Source organism: Furipterus horrens, unplaced genomic scaffold, assembly GCF_987537825.1.
Source record: "Furipterus horrens unplaced genomic scaffold, mFurHor1.1.pri manual_scaffold_3, whole genome shotgun sequence".
NCBI classification, from domain to species: domain Eukaryota; kingdom Metazoa; phylum Chordata; class Mammalia; order Chiroptera; family Furipteridae; genus Furipterus; species Furipterus horrens.
In genome coordinates this window covers 103,139,574-103,157,285 of record NW_028327173.1, presented here as the reverse complement: position 1 = coordinate 103,157,285, position 17,712 = coordinate 103,139,574, and the positions used below count along the sequence as shown (strand labels likewise).

Below are 17,712 nucleotides of genomic sequence, written 5' to 3'. Positions count from 1 at the left end.
GTCTCTACTGATTGGTCGGCACCAAGGTAGGGCATCATTAGTCATTGCAGCTGGTCCCGAGGAAGCAGTGGCATCCATCACATGGTTTTACTGCTTTTTTGGGCCTGGAGCTGGAACACAACTGAAGCCTAGATGTATTTGATGAAGATCAGAATCTCATTTTCCTGGGGGCTTAATGCTTGAGGGCTATTCTCTGACCTCCTTGTTCATTTCCCCTCTAAGGAGGTCTAATTGCATGACCAGCAACATGCCAGAGGAGGAAAGGTCAGGGGAGGGTTCAGATTGCATAAAAGGTTAGGGGGTCTAAACCACATGCCCAATGATATGCTAGGGGAGAAAAGATTACCCTGTGGGTGAGGTCCTTGTTTTCTTAGTTTTGCCTGTTGCTAGGCACCCAGGGCCTTTTACCCTGGTGGCCTTCTGTACCTGGCCTATCACCCTTGTTCTGCTCATGTCTGTCTAACTGCCTACCACAATGCCACATAGAACTTCTACTGGGATGGGTGAAAATGGTGAAGGGATTTAGAAGTACAAATTAGCAGTTACAAAATACTTATGAGGATGTAAAATACAGCATAAGAAATACAGTCAATACTGTAATAACTCTGTATGGTGTCAGATGGGTACTAGACTTGTCAGGAGGATCACTTTATAAGTTATATAAATATCTAACAACTATGCTGCATACTGGAAACCAATATTATATGTCAACTGTGATTGAAAAATTAAAAATTATTTTAAAAAATCTCCTACTAACATCAAGGGAAGATTTGGTAATTTTCTTATAACACTCCTAAAGTGTTTACTGAGTAAAGGCCTGCAGGTGTCTTTAACTTTAACTCTAGAATATGTAACAATTTTTTTTCTGATGTGCTGCAGTTTTTAAGTACTCTTTTTTCTCTGTATTACATGCTAAACTTTGAATTGCAGATAAGTGGAAAGATGTCTGCTTTGTTCTTAGATATCAACATAATTTAACACCAGTTATTTATGATGTTTGGATAGATGGTTTTAAAAACCAATCCAGTTTCTGCATTGTAAGAGGCCCCCTTTACCTTTCTTCCTGCAGAGTGCCATTAGTCCAGGGTCTGGAGGCATAAGGCTATTCCAGGTTTAAAGTTGCTGGTTTCCCCTCTGGTGATTCTGCTGCCCCTTCTCCAGTGTCTCACCACGGACAGCAGCAAGCTGCACATCACCATTTTCTCCAGCTGGACCGGCTTCCTTTGTCTTCTATTCTACACCTATATTTCTCCCAGTGGTTATCATTGTAAGGCTTATAATCATCTTTCCTACCCTAATTTCATTTAGAAAATTCTTTGCAGTTAGCTTATTAACTTCTATACTTATAAAGATTAGATAATAATTATGTAATGATGGCTAACAGTTATTGAACCTTATACGTGCCAAATGAAGTACTTCATATATATTAATTCAGTTCTCACAATTCTAAATGCAACATAATACCACTATTCCCATTTATGGATGAGAAAACTGAAACATAAAGAAATAACTTGAAACTCTTTTAAGTCCCAACAGGTAATTGTGAATGAATAGGAAGATATCCCTGTGTAAATGATACTGATCAGAATTATGAAAACAAGATAAAAAAAAAAAACCCATATGAATAACCTTGCTTAATAGAGTCACTAGGTAACTTAGTTTGAGGACTAGGCCAAGCTCACAATAACTCTCAGGAAAAAGGTTTTAAATCTTCTCTCTCCTTTTTATTCTCTGGTTATCCCTCTACTGGTTTTTTAAAAATAAAATACCTACAAAACTTCAGCTCCTCATGAGATATCATGGCACCAGAACATGTAGTTGAGGACCCCTCTGATCCTCAAAAGTGTAACACTTGTGCTATTTCTAGGTATTGCTGGTTCATAAAATACTCTAACATACGTGGGAAGAAGTGCCCGGATTTTAGCTTTTTACTAGGAAATGCAAGATGTAAGAGGTCTTTCCAGAACACCCAGCCATGTAATATGAAAAATAGAGACAATTATTGAAAAAGATACAAGATATGAGAAATGTACTCAGTCATTTTGAATGTGATGGCCACACAGTATACATGTTCACACATGGGTGCCTACTGCCCCCACTGACTAGTACAGTGAAGTTGTCATTCTTCACACACGTGCATTCCAGTCCTCTCTCCTTGGCTACCACGTTACATCAATGTCACATAACCGATTCTCATATTAACAATGGTTGGATTTTTTCCAGTCATATTCAAAATAATTGAACAAGTAGAGCAATGAGTCTGCATCAAAATTTGCATTAAGTTTGAACATTCATCCATGGAAACTATTCAGATGATTCAGAAGGCTGCAGCTATGGGCAGCGGTGACTGGCAGCTTCATCATGACAACACATCCACTCATGCATCATGCCTCGTGTGGTTTTTTTTTTGTGAAACGTCAAATCACTCAGGTGACTTAGCCCCCCTACAGTCCACGTTTGGTGCCCTGCAACTTCTGGCTTTTCTCAAAACTAAAACCACCTTTGAAAGGGAAGAGATTTCAGATTGTTGATGAGATTCAGGAAAATACAACAGGGCAGTTGATGGCAACTGGGAGAACTGTGTGAGGTCTTAAGGTGCCTACTTTGAAGGAGACTGAGGCATTGTTGTCCTTTGTACAATGTTTCTTGTATCTTGTATCTTCTTCAGCAAATGTCTATTTTTCATATAATGTGGCTGCGTACTTTTTGGACAGACCTCATGCACCTTAGTCAATTGGTCTACACAAAGTCAACAGCTCATTTAAGCTTCTGAAACCATCGTTGTTACCAAAGTGAATGATTCACTAGAATTTTTTTTTAAGTCTGAGAAAGCCCTGAATAAAGTAAAGTCCTCCTTTTCAAATTGAGGATTCCTGCGACTCTGGCACATCCCCTCTGGACCACTGAGGATGGAAGTGGAGGAAGGCAGAGCTCACCCATTCAAAGGTGAAGCTCTTGTTACGGAGCACCTGCAGACCAGTCCATTTCTCCTTGTTCTCCACAGGAAAGCAGCACTGCTCAGTTTACATTTTAGCCTCACAACAAAGTAGACCCAGCTGGAAATCATGCTTTATTAGTGCTTTCTCTGAGATATTATATTGTTATATTCCACAACCACTTACATACTTACTGTCATTGGCAGAACAGTGGCCCCTCCAAGAGGTGCACCTCCTAATCCTCAGAAGCTGTGAATATGTGGCTTTATATGGCAAAGGAACTTGTAGTTGTGATTACATTAAGGATTTTTGAAATGGTAAGATTATCATGGATTATAATCCTTATAAGGGACAGAGGAAAGCAGGAAGGTGAGAGTAAGAGGAGAACGTGCGGTGATGGAAGCAGAAGTTGAAGCGATGCGATTGCTGGCTTGGAAGATAGAAGGGAGCCATGACCCAAGGAATATTGAAGTACACTATAAGTTAGAAAAGGCAAGAAAATAGATTCTCTTCTAAAGTCTCCATAAGGAACACAGTCCTGCTGAAAACTTGATTTTAGGACTTCTGATCTCCAGAACAATAAGATCATAAATCTGTGCTACCTTAAACCACTAGTTTTGTAGTAATTTGGTACAGCAGCTGTAAGAAACTAATACACCTGTGGACGTTTGCATTATTTGTCCCAATTTATTACCTTTCTCCTTGACTTTGCAGTTCCTCATACAGATAGTGTGGGGTCTAGTGCCCTACCCTGGACTGGGCGTTAGCCATAAGACTAATTTTGGCCAATAGAATGAGCTAAAAGTGACAGTGAGTCAGTTCTAAGGCTAGGCCTAAAGAAACTTTGTCATTGCTCACTTTAGTGCTTCTGTCATTGCCATGATGAAGGACTGGGCTAGATGACTGGTTTGAGGAGTGACAATGGAGCAGAGCTATCCCAGTTTAAGTATTCCAGCAGACAGAAGCCCCAGCTGAGCCACAACCAACTTAGGCCAACCTAGATCAGCTGGGAACCTAAGTGACCCCTGAGTATAATAATCAAATGATTGTTGGCTTAAGCCAATGAATGTTAGGGCAGTATGTTACACAACAGTAGCTAAGTGAATCAATGCCTTATAAATTAATGATGGCGACTTGGAAAGTAATGCTCCAAGTATTTTTTTTACATTATCTTATTGTAATCCTTGCTTCTGTTGAGTAAATGGCCCATGCCACAACATTTTGACTGGTCCCAATCCTATAGTCTCATCATACACAGTGCAATAACCAGAAGAGTGCAATCAGAACCTTTTCCACTCCCCTGCCTTCCCATCCCAAAGAGTTCACATTGCAGCAGTCTGTAGCTCTCCTTTTTATTAGTTTGTTTACTGCAACTGTAATATATAATAAGTTATATATACAGAATTAGACAAAAAAAATGACAGTTCAGACTTCATTGGCTACAGGCCATAGCTCTAACCTGGGGTGTTTTTACATGTTTTTAAGTATAACAAAAATAATGATTGTCTCCATACAAAATGTCAGGGTGGAGTTCTAGTTTGGTCAATAATAATCATGGCCTCATTGATTTAAATTCCGTATATAGGTTAACACTTATTGAAGTAAACTTTTTTTGGATTTGTTTCCAAATAAGTAAATGACAAAGAAATGATTAACTAGCTCCCTAAAAATGGTAGATTGAGAGTCAATAAAACATAATCTGATGCAGGCTTACTTCTGGCCCCAGAATTCAACAATGTGAACCAAGGGCACTCCCCTCATCCTCCAACCAGGGGGGCCAGAGAAGTAGCCACCCCTGCTCCTTCACTGAAAATAAATGCTATTTCAGGGATGCTGCAAGCTATTATCCTGGGAATGTATGCTTCTCACATGTGACATTTCTATTCTAATTAAGGGGGAGATCCTCATCATCGTTATCATAAGCAGGGGAAAGGGGCACCCAGGTTTTCAGGGGGAATTAAAAAGGGTAATTAAGTTTTGCCATGGTGTATTTAGCTTGCAGGATATATCAAATAGGTTCTGACAAACAGCAGCAAATAGACAGCAGTATATGATGATATTAAGTATTGATTATGATTCTATCATAGTCTGTTCTACATTCATTGGTGGGAAATTGCTTGTTGCCTTTAAACATAACTGATTTTCTTCCTCAAAGCATTTCCTCAGTTGTGCAACCTGTAATTTAAAAAAACATTGCTTTATAAATAAGAGGTTGATTTTAATTTAGTAATAACTACAGTGAGACATGTCATTAGGGAGCTCAATAGTGAGCTCCACACTAAACTCTAGTGTGATCATTACCCTGGCTCACGAACTCTGGCAATAGCAGGTATAGTAAGTGAGTCTGCCAAGAACAATGCCAGTTTATTAACTTCATTTCTGAATGTATGCCAAACAATTGCAATTACTGTGAAAACTTGAAATCTGAGGGTTTTTAAATTCCCATTTAACTTGATGACTCACACTGTATTCACTTCCTTGGAACACCTCAAAGGGCTGGCATTTCCTATAGCTCCATGTTCCTTTTGCTCATTGAACCTTACTTTTCCTGTAATTATAGAATAACAGATTAACCTCTCATTTGCAGATGACAAACCGAGGCCTAGTAAAGGTGAAGAAAATGGCCCAAGTTGGCACAACTAGACCGAGGTCCCTGGACTCCAAGCCCAGGCTCTCCCTGCACAGGGGGCTCTACTTTCCCTGACTGGCCTTTAGCTTAAAACTCTCACCCCATGTGGCTCATCCACAAGTCTCGAACACTCTGGAAATCGATATGTGGCTGAACCCTTAGGAAGTCATCGTTTCCCATTCTAAGCCGAGTTCACCACCCATTTCTCTTTGAAGCAAAAACAGCCTGACACATAATTTAAATACTGCCCCCAAAGGGTCAAATCTGGCTGAGAATGAGAGTTGGAAGGCAATTAATGTGTAATAAAAAACACATTGTGGCTCCCAGGCCTAGGACCCATGAAGTAAGTGAAACTGACTACTGCACAGATCTCCCTGATTGGACAAATACATGCTTTGCATATCTGTGACATAAAACAGGCTGCAGGGTGAGCTTTTCCATTAGTGACTAGAATGGTTGTAAAAGTATGATGACCTCTAGAATAGGCAAAGGTATCCAAATGAAGCCACTTGTACTGAACCTGAAACAATGCCTGCAGTGGGGTATCTGCATTTTACAGCCATTTTACCAAACTTTCGAGCTGCTTTCATCATGAGGATCTTCCTTCATCATCTCAGTGGAAAGCCATCTCCCTCTCTCAGAACTTTCATTGCATTTTCTTAGAATCCTCTCATTCAGATTATTTGATATCTTCTAGCAAAGTGATTTATAGGCATATCTTTCGTCTCTCACTGGGTTGTAACCTCCTTAAACCAGATTCTTCACCTTTGTCATCCTCACATTGTTTGGCTCATTTGAGTACCCAGCAATATTCCTCAAATGATTTAATGGCAAGTGGGCTGGTTGGCTGAATAAATATTTATTCTATCTGGTGAGGTGCAGATGGGTAGCTGGGACTATCCTAGCTTTAATCTTTTATCTTTAGTTAGATTGGAAGAGATGCCTCATTTCCTCTTTTTCCTTGGAACAGCCTAAGGCCTACCCTGGTGACATAGTACAAAAAGCCTTGATTCTTGGCAGTCTGTTAGCCCCACCAACAGCTCCAAAACCCTGATTAGATCCTTGGTGCATGCCAACAAGGACAGTCCAAAAGTATGTTCTTCAGGATGTAGTGGGTAGCTGGGAGGGAGGTGGCATGACCCTGGCCCACTCCAGTATGTCTGCACACAAAGACTCCACAGCATCTAGCCGTTCAATTTGCACCAGTTTTGTGAGCAGCTCTGGGATGCTGTAGCCTGCAGTGCTGATACGATCAAAGAGCTGCATGCCATCTGTCATGCCTCCAATCTCATCTCTTTTTAGTCCAAAGCTTTCAGCAAGGTGGCGCCATGTTTTCACAACAGCCTTCTCAGAGTTGTACGTGGAGCTGAGCATTCGGCTTGTCTTCTCAAGGCAATCAAAGGGCAGCTCTGTGGGGCTGAGGCCTGCGGAGATGAAGGGCCAGTCAGATGTTGCAGGTGGCAGTTAACAGAAGCCCAATACCATTAAAATTATTTTTAAAACCTTCTCTAAAAAACTGTAAAACAAAACACAGATGCAGAAAACCACTCAAAATAAACACATAGCTTAAGGCAAACACCACCCAGGACTTTGGCAGACCCATGATAAGTCTCTCCATAAACCCTAATGCCATTAATGACCTTTCTCCTCCTAGGAAAATAACCGCCATAACCATATTGAGTTACATTCATATGAATCCCCTCAAGATTGTTTTCAGCAGTCGCTAAAGCCTTCAATCTAGGCCACCTTTAATTGAATAACTCGGTCTTACTCGGACCTGGGCTGAAAGGAGGTCAAAGACATAGTACCATGGTCTTTTTACGGGAACAGTAGTCACCTTTGGGAAAGGTCCTCTCAAAAGCAGCCCAGACTCTGTGTTATCTGAGCCAAGTCACTGCCATCTCAGTGGTTCTCACACTTTGCTATACATTACACTCTCCTAGAAGCACTTTAAAAAGTGATATATTTCCACTTTTGGAAGATGAGCTAGGCATGTTTTTCCCTATTTTTCCAGGCAAGTAGAGCTTAAAGTCCTGGCACAATGTATAAAGCAAACATAAGAGGATTCTGGAAAGTGGAGAAAAAATACTGCTCAGGATCTCAGGACAATGGTGAGTTTCCTGGATTTTCTTTTGCCTCATCATCCAAAACATGGAGCTGAAGGATTCAGCAATCTAAATTCCCACAATAACAAAAAGAGCTCCAACAAAAGCCTGTTCTCTCTAATTAAAGCACTAGGAAAAGAGAAGCTTAGTAAGAAGAAAACAGTTAGATAATTGTTTTATGACAGCCAAGCACTGCAGAAAAACTGTGGCACCACCACCACCAAGGCCAGCAAAGGCTGAATGAGCCTACCCTCAGTAGGCTGTAACACTGCACCAGGGTGGTGTCAGAGGCCAAGTAGGGAGCCTGGACTTTCTTATTATCAGCTGAAAATAAGCCTCCCAACCACCATGGTGTCAGTGAAGACCACTTGGAGAAAGAGATTCCCACCCTCCAACCAGCAATAAAAGGAAGAGAATGATTGGATGTCAGTGAAGGCTGAGTGGGAACTTGAACATCTCCTTGCATCTGCCAGTAACAAGGAGACACCCCCTTCCCCTGCCACTGAGGCATCACAGGAAGCCAGCTACATAGAAGGCTTTAAAAAGATTCATAGTTTCAAAAAATGGTCCAGGTTTCAATAGAAATTCATTCTTCATACAAAGAATCAGGAAGATCACAAAATAAATGAAAAAAGATCATCAATAAATGCCAGCACTAACATAAGATATATTAAAATTATCTAACAAAGATTTTAAAGAAGACGTGATTAAAATGTTTTAGGAGTAATTTCAAACATGCTTGAAACAAAAAAAATTGAAAGCCTGCTCTGGTCAGTGAGACTCAGTTTGCTGGGCATCGACCTGCAAAGTGACACGTCACGGGTTTGATTCCCAGTCAGGACACATGCCTGGGTTGTGGGTTTGGATCCTGATCCGGGAGCATGCTAGAGGCAACTGATTGATGTTTCTCTCTAACATCAATGTTTCTCTCTCTCTCTCCCTCCCTTCCCCTCTCTGTTAAAAAATAATGAAAGCCTTAGCAAAAGATAGAAAATATAAAGAAGAACCAAATGGAAATGTTAAAACTTAAAAGTACAATAACCAATACTAAAAACTCATTAAATATGCTACTGGGAGAATAAAGACAGAGGAAAGAACTAGTGAGCTACATAATAGAAATCTGAACAATAGAGATAAAATAAACTGAAAAACCCAGAGCCCCAGGGATCTGTTAGGCTACAACAAAGGATCTCACATTTGTCTCATGGAGTCCTAGAAGGAGAGAAAAAAGAAATTGGAGCTGAAAAAAAATGGCTGAAAATTTCCCAAACTTGGAAAGAAACAAAAGTGTACAGATTCAAGAAACTGAGAAAACTCCAAACAGGATAACCCAAGGAAAGTCATATCAAGGCATGTCACAAATGAACTTCTGAAAACTAAAGATGAGAAAGTCTTACATGCAACCAGGAAAAACCACAACTTATTTATAGGGAAAAAGCAATTAGAATGACAGTGGATTTCTGATCAGAAACTTGGAAGCCAGAGAGTTTTCCAGCACTGAAAGATAAGAACTATTAACCCAGTTTCCCATACCCAATGAAAATATAATTCAGAAATGATGGGGAAATCAAGACATCCTCAAGATAAAGAAAAACTAAGAAAATCTGTCACTAGCAAAGCCACCTTAAAAGAATGACTAAAGGAAGTATCTAAACAAAAAGGAAATGATAAAAGAATAACCCTTGGAACATCGGAAAAAAACATAGTAAAAAAAATGCGGTAAATATAATAGGTTTTCTTTTCTTTTTCTAAGTTTCTGCATTATTATTGTCAGCTGATGTAACTGATGTGGTTCTAAATATATTACTACTATAAACAGGAAGGACATAGGAAGGTAAAGTTTATGTACTTTATTCCAGCTAGTAAAATAATGACACCAGGTAACGGCGATAAATTATGTATGTATGATTCCTAGAGAAACTACTAAAAGAGATATGGAAAAAGATTCACTCAAAACACATCAAATGCATCACTCAAAAAAATCAAAATGGATTTCTAAAGTATATTTAAGTGACTCGAAAGAAAGCAGGGAAAAGAAAGCAGAGAAACAAAAAACAGATGAAACACACAGTAAACATAAAATAGCAGTCTTAAACCCTAGCATAGCAATAGCTACATTAAATGTAAAAGGTTTAAATTTCAATAGAAAGACAGAGCCTGGCAAAGTGAATTTTTAAAATCACCCAGTGACATGCTGTGTACCAGAAACTCATGTCAAATATAATAATATGGACAGGTTGAAAGTAAAATAGTGGGAAAAGATATATTATGTAAATATTAATAAAAGGAAAGCAGAAGTGGCTATCACATTAGATAAAGCAGACTTCAGAACAAATTAAATTACCAGAGATAGAGAGGGGTATTACATCATGATAAAAGGGTCTATTCACTAAGAAGACATAGCAAGTCTACACGTGTATGCACCAAACAACAAAACTTCAAAATATGTGATACAAAAGCTGATAGAACTGAAAGAATAAGTAGACAAATCCACAATTATAGTTGGAGACTTCAAACCCTCTTCCTCTGTAATTAATAGAGCAATTAGAAGGAAATCAGCAATAATATACAACTCAACACCACCACCAAGGCATTATTATATGAAATGTTAAAGGAACTTATTTAAGAAAAGAAGCTCTAACTATGAACATTAAAATGGCAACAAACTCACAACTATCAACAACAAAATCTAAAAAATAAAAACAAAATTAATAAAGCAAATAACCAGAATAGGAATAGAATCATAGGTATGGGGATCATTTGGAGGGTTATCAGCTGGGAGGGGGAAAAATGGGGAAATGGTGCAGGGATTAAGAAGCATAATTGGTAGGTACAAAATAGACAGAGGGAAGTTAAGAATAATATAGGAAAGGATGAAGCCAAAGAACTTACATTCAAGACCCATGAGCATGAACTAAGGGGGGGTGGGACTGCTGGAGGGAAGGGGGTACTGGGCAGAGGGGAGCATAGGAAAAAAATTGGGACAACTGTAACAGCATAATCAATAAAATATACTTTAAAAATAACCAAAAGGATCCAATCAATATTTATAGAACATTCCATCCAACAATAACTTCTTTTCAAATAGAGGCCATATACTTCAACAAAAAAATTTAAAAGAATTGAAATTGTATGCAGAGTATATTCTCCTACCGCAATGAAATGAAACAACAAAATAACAGAAAGATAATAAGAAAATCTTCACACACTTGTAAACTAAACAACACACTTTTTTTTTTTTTTTGGCAGAGATTTAGTTTGTTTCATTACATGTATTTCCCATGGAGTTAATGCATTTAAAGATATGGTTTATTTTTCAAATGGAGAAACACTTTTCAGAGACCTTTATTAGGTTTCTGCCAGCTTCCTTGACTTCCTTTCTAAGAAAATTTGTGGGTATGGAGGGAGGAAAGATGTGTGGTCCTCATCTTTCTGGAAGGGTCTGCAACCAGAGGCTATTGGTGCTTCCCAGGTTGGGAAGAGTCACTGGCAGTCAGTCAGTTCTTGATTTGTATCCTGCCTCCCTTGGTGAGGAGAGCCACTGGCACTGGGAGTAATTCCACAGTGATGACCTCCCACTGCATTCTGGGAGCTCCGCTATTCTGCTGGTTTCTGTCTTGCTCTGCTGTTAATGCATTGGGTGTGGTATGAGGACTAAACAGCACATTTCTAAATAATCCATGAGACAAAGAAATTTCAAAGGAAATATTAAAAGTAATTGAAAATGAAAATACAACATATCAAAATTTGTAGGACACACCTAAAGCAATATGAAGGTATACTTATATCATAAATACATGTTACAAAAGAGGGAAAATCTCAAATCAGTAATCTAAGCTCCTATCTCAAGCACCTAGAAAAAGATTAGTAAAACATACCAAAAGTAAACAGAAGAAGAAATATAGTAAAGATAAGAGCACTAATCAATGAAGTTGAGAAAAGGAAAACAATAGAAGTAAACATGAAAAGCCAGCCAGTTCTTTGAAAAGATCAACAAATAGACCAATCTTTAGTAAAACGGACAAAGAAAACACACACACACACACACACACACAAATTACCACTATCAAGCAATTAAGAAGAAGCTATCACTACAGACCCTGCAGACATTAAAAAGATAATAAGGGAATATTACAAGCAACAACTACCACAACTCACCCCATATGAAGTAGATCATTTGAATAGCCTTATCACTATTAAAGAAATGGAGTCTGTAGTTTTAAAAATCAACACCCTCCCCGAGAAAAACCTACAAGCCCACATAGTTCCACCGGAGAACACTACTAAAATTCAAAGAATTAAAACACAAATTCTATATAAAATATGGAAAATAATTAAATGAGGAAACATTCCCCAGCATATTCTGTAAAGCTAGTATTAGCTTGATACCAAAACCAGATAAAGACAGTACAAAAAACAACAACAACAACAAAAAACCAACCAAGACACTACAGACCAATATCCATCATGAATATAGATGCAAAATCCTCAACAAAATATTAACCAATATAATTCAACATAACACATATACACATAACAAGTAGGTTTTACTCCAGGGAAGTAAGGCTGGTTCAATATTTTAAAAATAATGTAGCCCTGGCTGATGTGGCTCAGTGGATTGAGCATTGGCCTGCAAACTGAATGGTCACTGGTTCTATTCCAGGCAGGGCACGTGCCTGAATTGGGTGCATGTGAGAGGCAACCAATCAATGTTTTTCTAACTCATCAACATTCCTCTCCATCTCTTTCTCCCTTCCCTTTCCCTCTCTGAAAATAAATAAATAAAATCTTCAAAATAGATTAAGTAGATTTTTGTGATCTATTCACAAAAGTAATGTAAATTACTTACAAAACACCCCTAGGCTAATGTTATACTTAATGATGAAAAACTGAATGTTTTCCCTTCAAGATCGGGAACAAGGCAATCATCACTCTCATTCAACATAGTGCTAATGTTATAACCAGTCAAGAGAGGCAAGAAAAATCATATAGATCAGAAAAAAGAAATCAAACTGTCCCCATCTGCAGATGTGATTATCTCAAGGAATCTAAAAGAGAACTCCCAAACCTTATAAGTGGCTTCAGCAAGGTCATGGGTTACAAAATAGACATACAAAAAGATCAATTGTATTTCTATATACGAGCTATTAAAACATATACTAAAATTAAAGTAAAATATTATTTATAATCATTCAAAAATAATGAAATACTTAGGTATAAATGTAACAAAATACTAGAGGACTTCTGAAAACTACCTAATGCTGGAGAAAGAAATGTTTTAAAAATTAAATGAAAGAAGAGACATACCATTTTCATGGGTTAGAAAAATCAACATAGTATAGACATCAGACATCCCAAACCTTGTATACAGGTTTGCTACAATTCCTGTCAAAATCCCAGAAAAATATTTTGTAGATATAGAAACAATTATTATAAAATTTATATGAAAAAAACAAGTAACTAGAATAGCTAAAACAATTTTTTTTTAAAAAGTGGGAGCATATCAGTCTTTCTAATTTCAAGACATATAGCTATGGGCATCAAGGCTATGTAATTTTGGTGGAGGAATAGACATAGTAGATCAACTCAAAAGAACAGAGAACTCAGAAAATAGACCGACACAAATATGCCAAAGCTAATTTTTGACAAAGGTGCAAAAGCAATTTAATGGAGGAAAGATAGCCTTTTCAACAAATGTTGCAGAAACAGTCAGACATCTATTGGCAATAAATAAGTAAATAAATAATTAAAAATAACCTCAACCTAAGTCTCACATAAAAATTAAAATTAACTCCATATTTTTTATTGGAAGACTTTCAGTCAAGGTGGAGGCATAAGAAAACCCAGCTTGCCTTCTCGCACAACCAAAGCAAAATTACAGCTAAAATAGTAGAACAACCATCACTCTGAACCATCAGAAAATCAAGCTGTATGGAAGTCTGACAACTAAGAAGTTAAAGAAACCACATTCATCCAAATGGGTATGAAGGACAGGGAGGCAGAGACATGGAGATGTGGAACTGGCTGGTCCCAAATCCATGTGTGGTGGACAGAAAACAGAGGGATATCTTGGGAGTGATGGATCCCAGCCCCACACCAGACCATCCAGCCCAGGGTTCCAGTTCCAGGAAGATAAGTCCCCATAACGTCTTGTTGTAAACACCAGTGGGTATTGGGTTGGTGTAAGAAACTCCAGGATCCTCAGGCCTCTTCTTTTAAAGGGCCTGGTATGACACATGGACTTACTCAGACTCACTCTCTCTGGTTTCCAGCACTGGGGCAGCACCTAGAAGGGCACCAGTGGCATATGGGGAGGAACTGAAGTGTCTTTCATCAGGGTGAGAGCTGGGGTACAGCTTCTTTCTAGAGAGAAGTTTAGGCAGTGGCTATTGTACTTTTGCTGAGCTCTTCCCCACACAGAGTCACAGAGCAAGGCACCATATCTGAATCTCCATCAACCTTACTCATATGGTAAGCTCTGCACTGACAATTACCTGAGGGTCCACCCCATCCAACCTAGGGGCCCACTCAAGCAACCTTCCCACGCTGGCAACATGGATTTTCCATATGAAAGGCTAGGCTAGCTGCAGGCTTCAGACCTTCCTAAATCTGCTCAAACAAGAAACAACTGAGCCCAGCTCCCATACCTCTTTCTGAGTGGCCCCAGGCCTGGCACAGGCAATAGCCATCTGCAGGTCACGTTATAGTTTATGCCAAGGGGCCCCAGACAGAACACAGGTCGAGGCTGACTTTGGTCTGCAATCCCCAGGAAACCTCATAGCTTGTGCACCCAGCAAACAGTTAGAGACCATACTTGAGCAACACCCAACCACCTCCACAAGCCATTGAGGGAGGTGGTTGCTGGCCAGGGGTCATAGCCAGTCCTACCAGCTGTCTGGACTTGATAAATCCCTCCCATTGACCTGCTGACAGCAATCAAGACTCATGTACAAGAGGAGGGAGTACTCAGCCCACATGCAGCACCTTGAGTACACAGCTTGGGAGATAGGGGAGGCTGTGCCACCGGTCCCTACAGCACACCTACTACATTAGGCAATGCTACCAAGACACAGAGTCAGAGCAGCTCTACCTAATACATAAAAACAAGCACAGGGAGGTTGTCAAAATGAGGAGACGAAATATGGCAGAGATGAAAGAACAGAAGTCCAGAAAAAGAACTAAACAAAATAGAAATAAGCAATCTATTAGATGCAGACTTCAAAACACTGGTTATAAGAATGTTCAAGGAGCTCAGTGGGTACTTCAACAGCATAAAAAAGGATCCAGGCAGAAATGAAGGATATACTGACTGAAATAAAGAACAATTTAGAGGGAATCAACAGCAGAGTGGATGAAGTCAAGAGTCAAATCAATGATTTATAACATAAGAAAGAAGAAGACATTCAATCAGTACAGCTAGAAGAAAAAGGAATGCAAAGTATCAAGGACAGTGTAAAGAGCCTCTGGGAAAACTTCAAACGTTCCAACATTCACATCATAAGGGTGCCAGAAGAGAAGAGAAAGAGCAAGAAACTGAGAATCTATTTGAAAACATAATAAAAGAAAACTTCCCTAATTTTATGAAGGAAATAGGCATACAAGACCAGAGAGCACAGAGAGTCCCAAACAAGATGGATATAAAGAGGACCACACCAAGACACATCATAATTAAAATGCCAAAGGTTAAAGATAAAGAGAGAATCTTAAAAGCAGCAAAAGGAAATTAGATAATTACCACCAGAAGAGTTCTCATAAGACTGTCAGCTGATTTCTCAAAGGAAACTTTGCGGGCTAGAAGAAATTGGCAAGAAGTATTCAAAATGTTGAAAAAGCAAGGACCTACAACATAGATTACTCTATCCAGCAAAGCTATCATTTAGAATGGAAGGGCAGATAAAGCATTTCCCAGACAAGGTAAAGCTAAAGGAGTTCATCATCACCAAGCCCTTATTATATGAAATATTAAAGGAACTTATTTAAGAAAAAGAAGATCAAAACTATGAACATTAAAATGGCAATAAATACATAACTATCAAAAATAAACTCTATCACAGCAAAGGCCATAAAAAGAGACAAAGAAGAGCATTACTTAATACTTAAGGAGATAATCCATCAAGAAGATATCACCTTGGTAAACATATATGCACCCAACATAGAAGCACCCAAATATATAAGGAAAATACTAGAAGACTACAAGAAGGATATCAACAGCAACACACTTATAGTAGGGAACTTTAACACCCCATTATCAACAATAGACAGATCTTCAAAGCAAAGAAACACCAAGGATATTGAAGCATTGAACAACACACTAGATCAAATGGACTTAATTATATATATAACTTTTCACCCCAAAGAAGCAAAATATACATTCTTTTCAAATGCACATGGGACATTTTCAAAGACAGACCACATGATAGGACACAAAACAAGCCTCAACAAATTCAAAAAAATTGAAATTATATCATGCATCTTCTCAGACCACAATGCCTTGAAACTAGAAACCAACGTCAAGGAAAAAACTTAAAGACATTCAAACTCATGGAGAATGAATAACATACTATTAAATAATGAATGGGTTAACAATGACATCAAGGAAGAAATCAAGAGTTTCTGGAAACAAATGATAATGAACACACAGCAACCCAAAACCTACAGGACACAGCAAAAGCAGTCCTGAAAAAAAAGTTCAGAGCAATACAGGCCTATCTGAAAAGGATAGAATAATCTCAAGTAAAAAAATCTAACCCTACAGCTATAAAAACTAGAGGAAAAATAACAAATAAAGTCCAGAGCAAGTAGAAAGAAGAAAAAGTCATCAAGATCAGAGCAGAATCAAATGACGTAGAGACTAAATAAACAATTCAAAAGATCAAGTAAAGCAGGAGCTGGTTTTTTAAAAAGCTAAACAACATCGACAAGCCTTTAGCCAGGCTCATCAAGAAAAAAGAGAGACAACCCAAATAAACAACATCAGAAATGAAAGAGGAAAAATCATAATGGATATCAAAGAAATACAAAAGATTGTAAGAAATTATTACAAACAACTGTATGGCAAGAAACATGACAACCTAGATGAAATAGACAAATTTCTAGAAACACATAATCTTCCAAAACTGAATCAAGAAGTAGAAATCCTGAACAGACTGATAACAAAGAGTGAAACTGAAACAGTAATAAAAAAAAAAAACTCCCAGCATACAAAAGCCCTGGCCTGGATGGCTTCACTGGTGAATTTTACAAAACATTTAGGAAAGAACTAACTCCTAACCTTCTCAAACTATTCCAAAGAATCAAAGAAAAGGGAAAACTCCCAAACTCTTTCTATGAAGCCAGTATTACACTAATTCCAAAACCAGGTCAAGACACAACAAAGAAAGAAAACTACAGGACAATATCGCTGATGAACACAGATGCTAAAATCCTCAACAAAATATCTGCAAACTAGATCCAGCAACACATTAGAAAGATCATACACCACAATCAAGTGGGATTCATCCCAGGGATGCAAGGATGGTTTAATATTCACAAATCAATAAATTTATTACATCACATAAACAAATTGAAACACAAAAACCACATGATCATATGCATAGAGGTTGAGAAGCATTTGATAAAGTCCAACACCTATTTATGATGAAAACTCTCTACAAAGTGGGAATGGAGGGAGCATACCTCAACATAATAAAGGCTATATATGAGAAACCTGAAGCCAACATCATACTCAATGGACAAGAACTGAAAGCATTCCCCCTGAGTCAGGAACAAGACAAGGATGTCCACTCTATCCACTCTTATTCAACATAGTGTTGGAGGTTCTAGCCACAGCAATCAGACAAGAAAAAGAATTAAAAGGCATCCAAATTGGAAAAGAGGAACTAAAATTGTCATTATTTGCAGATGACATGATAGTGTACATAGAAATCCCTATAGACTCCACTAATAAACTACTCAACATAAGAAAATATGGCAAAATAGCAGGGTACAAAGTCAATATTCAGAAATTGAAGGCATTTCTGTACACCAACAATAAAATATCAGA

General features: G+C 38.3%; 1 protein-coding gene across 1 annotated transcript in view; it reads right to left on the bottom strand.

The window, feature by feature from the left end:
* Positions 1 to 6,512: 6,512 nt before the first annotated feature.
* EDAR (ectodysplasin A receptor) overlaps positions 6,513 to 17,712 on the bottom strand; it is a 40,296-nt gene continuing 29,096 nt past the window's right edge. The window contains 1 exon segment of the mRNA XM_090271785.1: positions 6,513 to 6,989. Within this exon segment, the coding sequence (XP_090127911.1) occupies positions 6,667 to 6,989 (323 nt within the window). The 3' untranslated portion in view covers positions 6,513 to 6,666.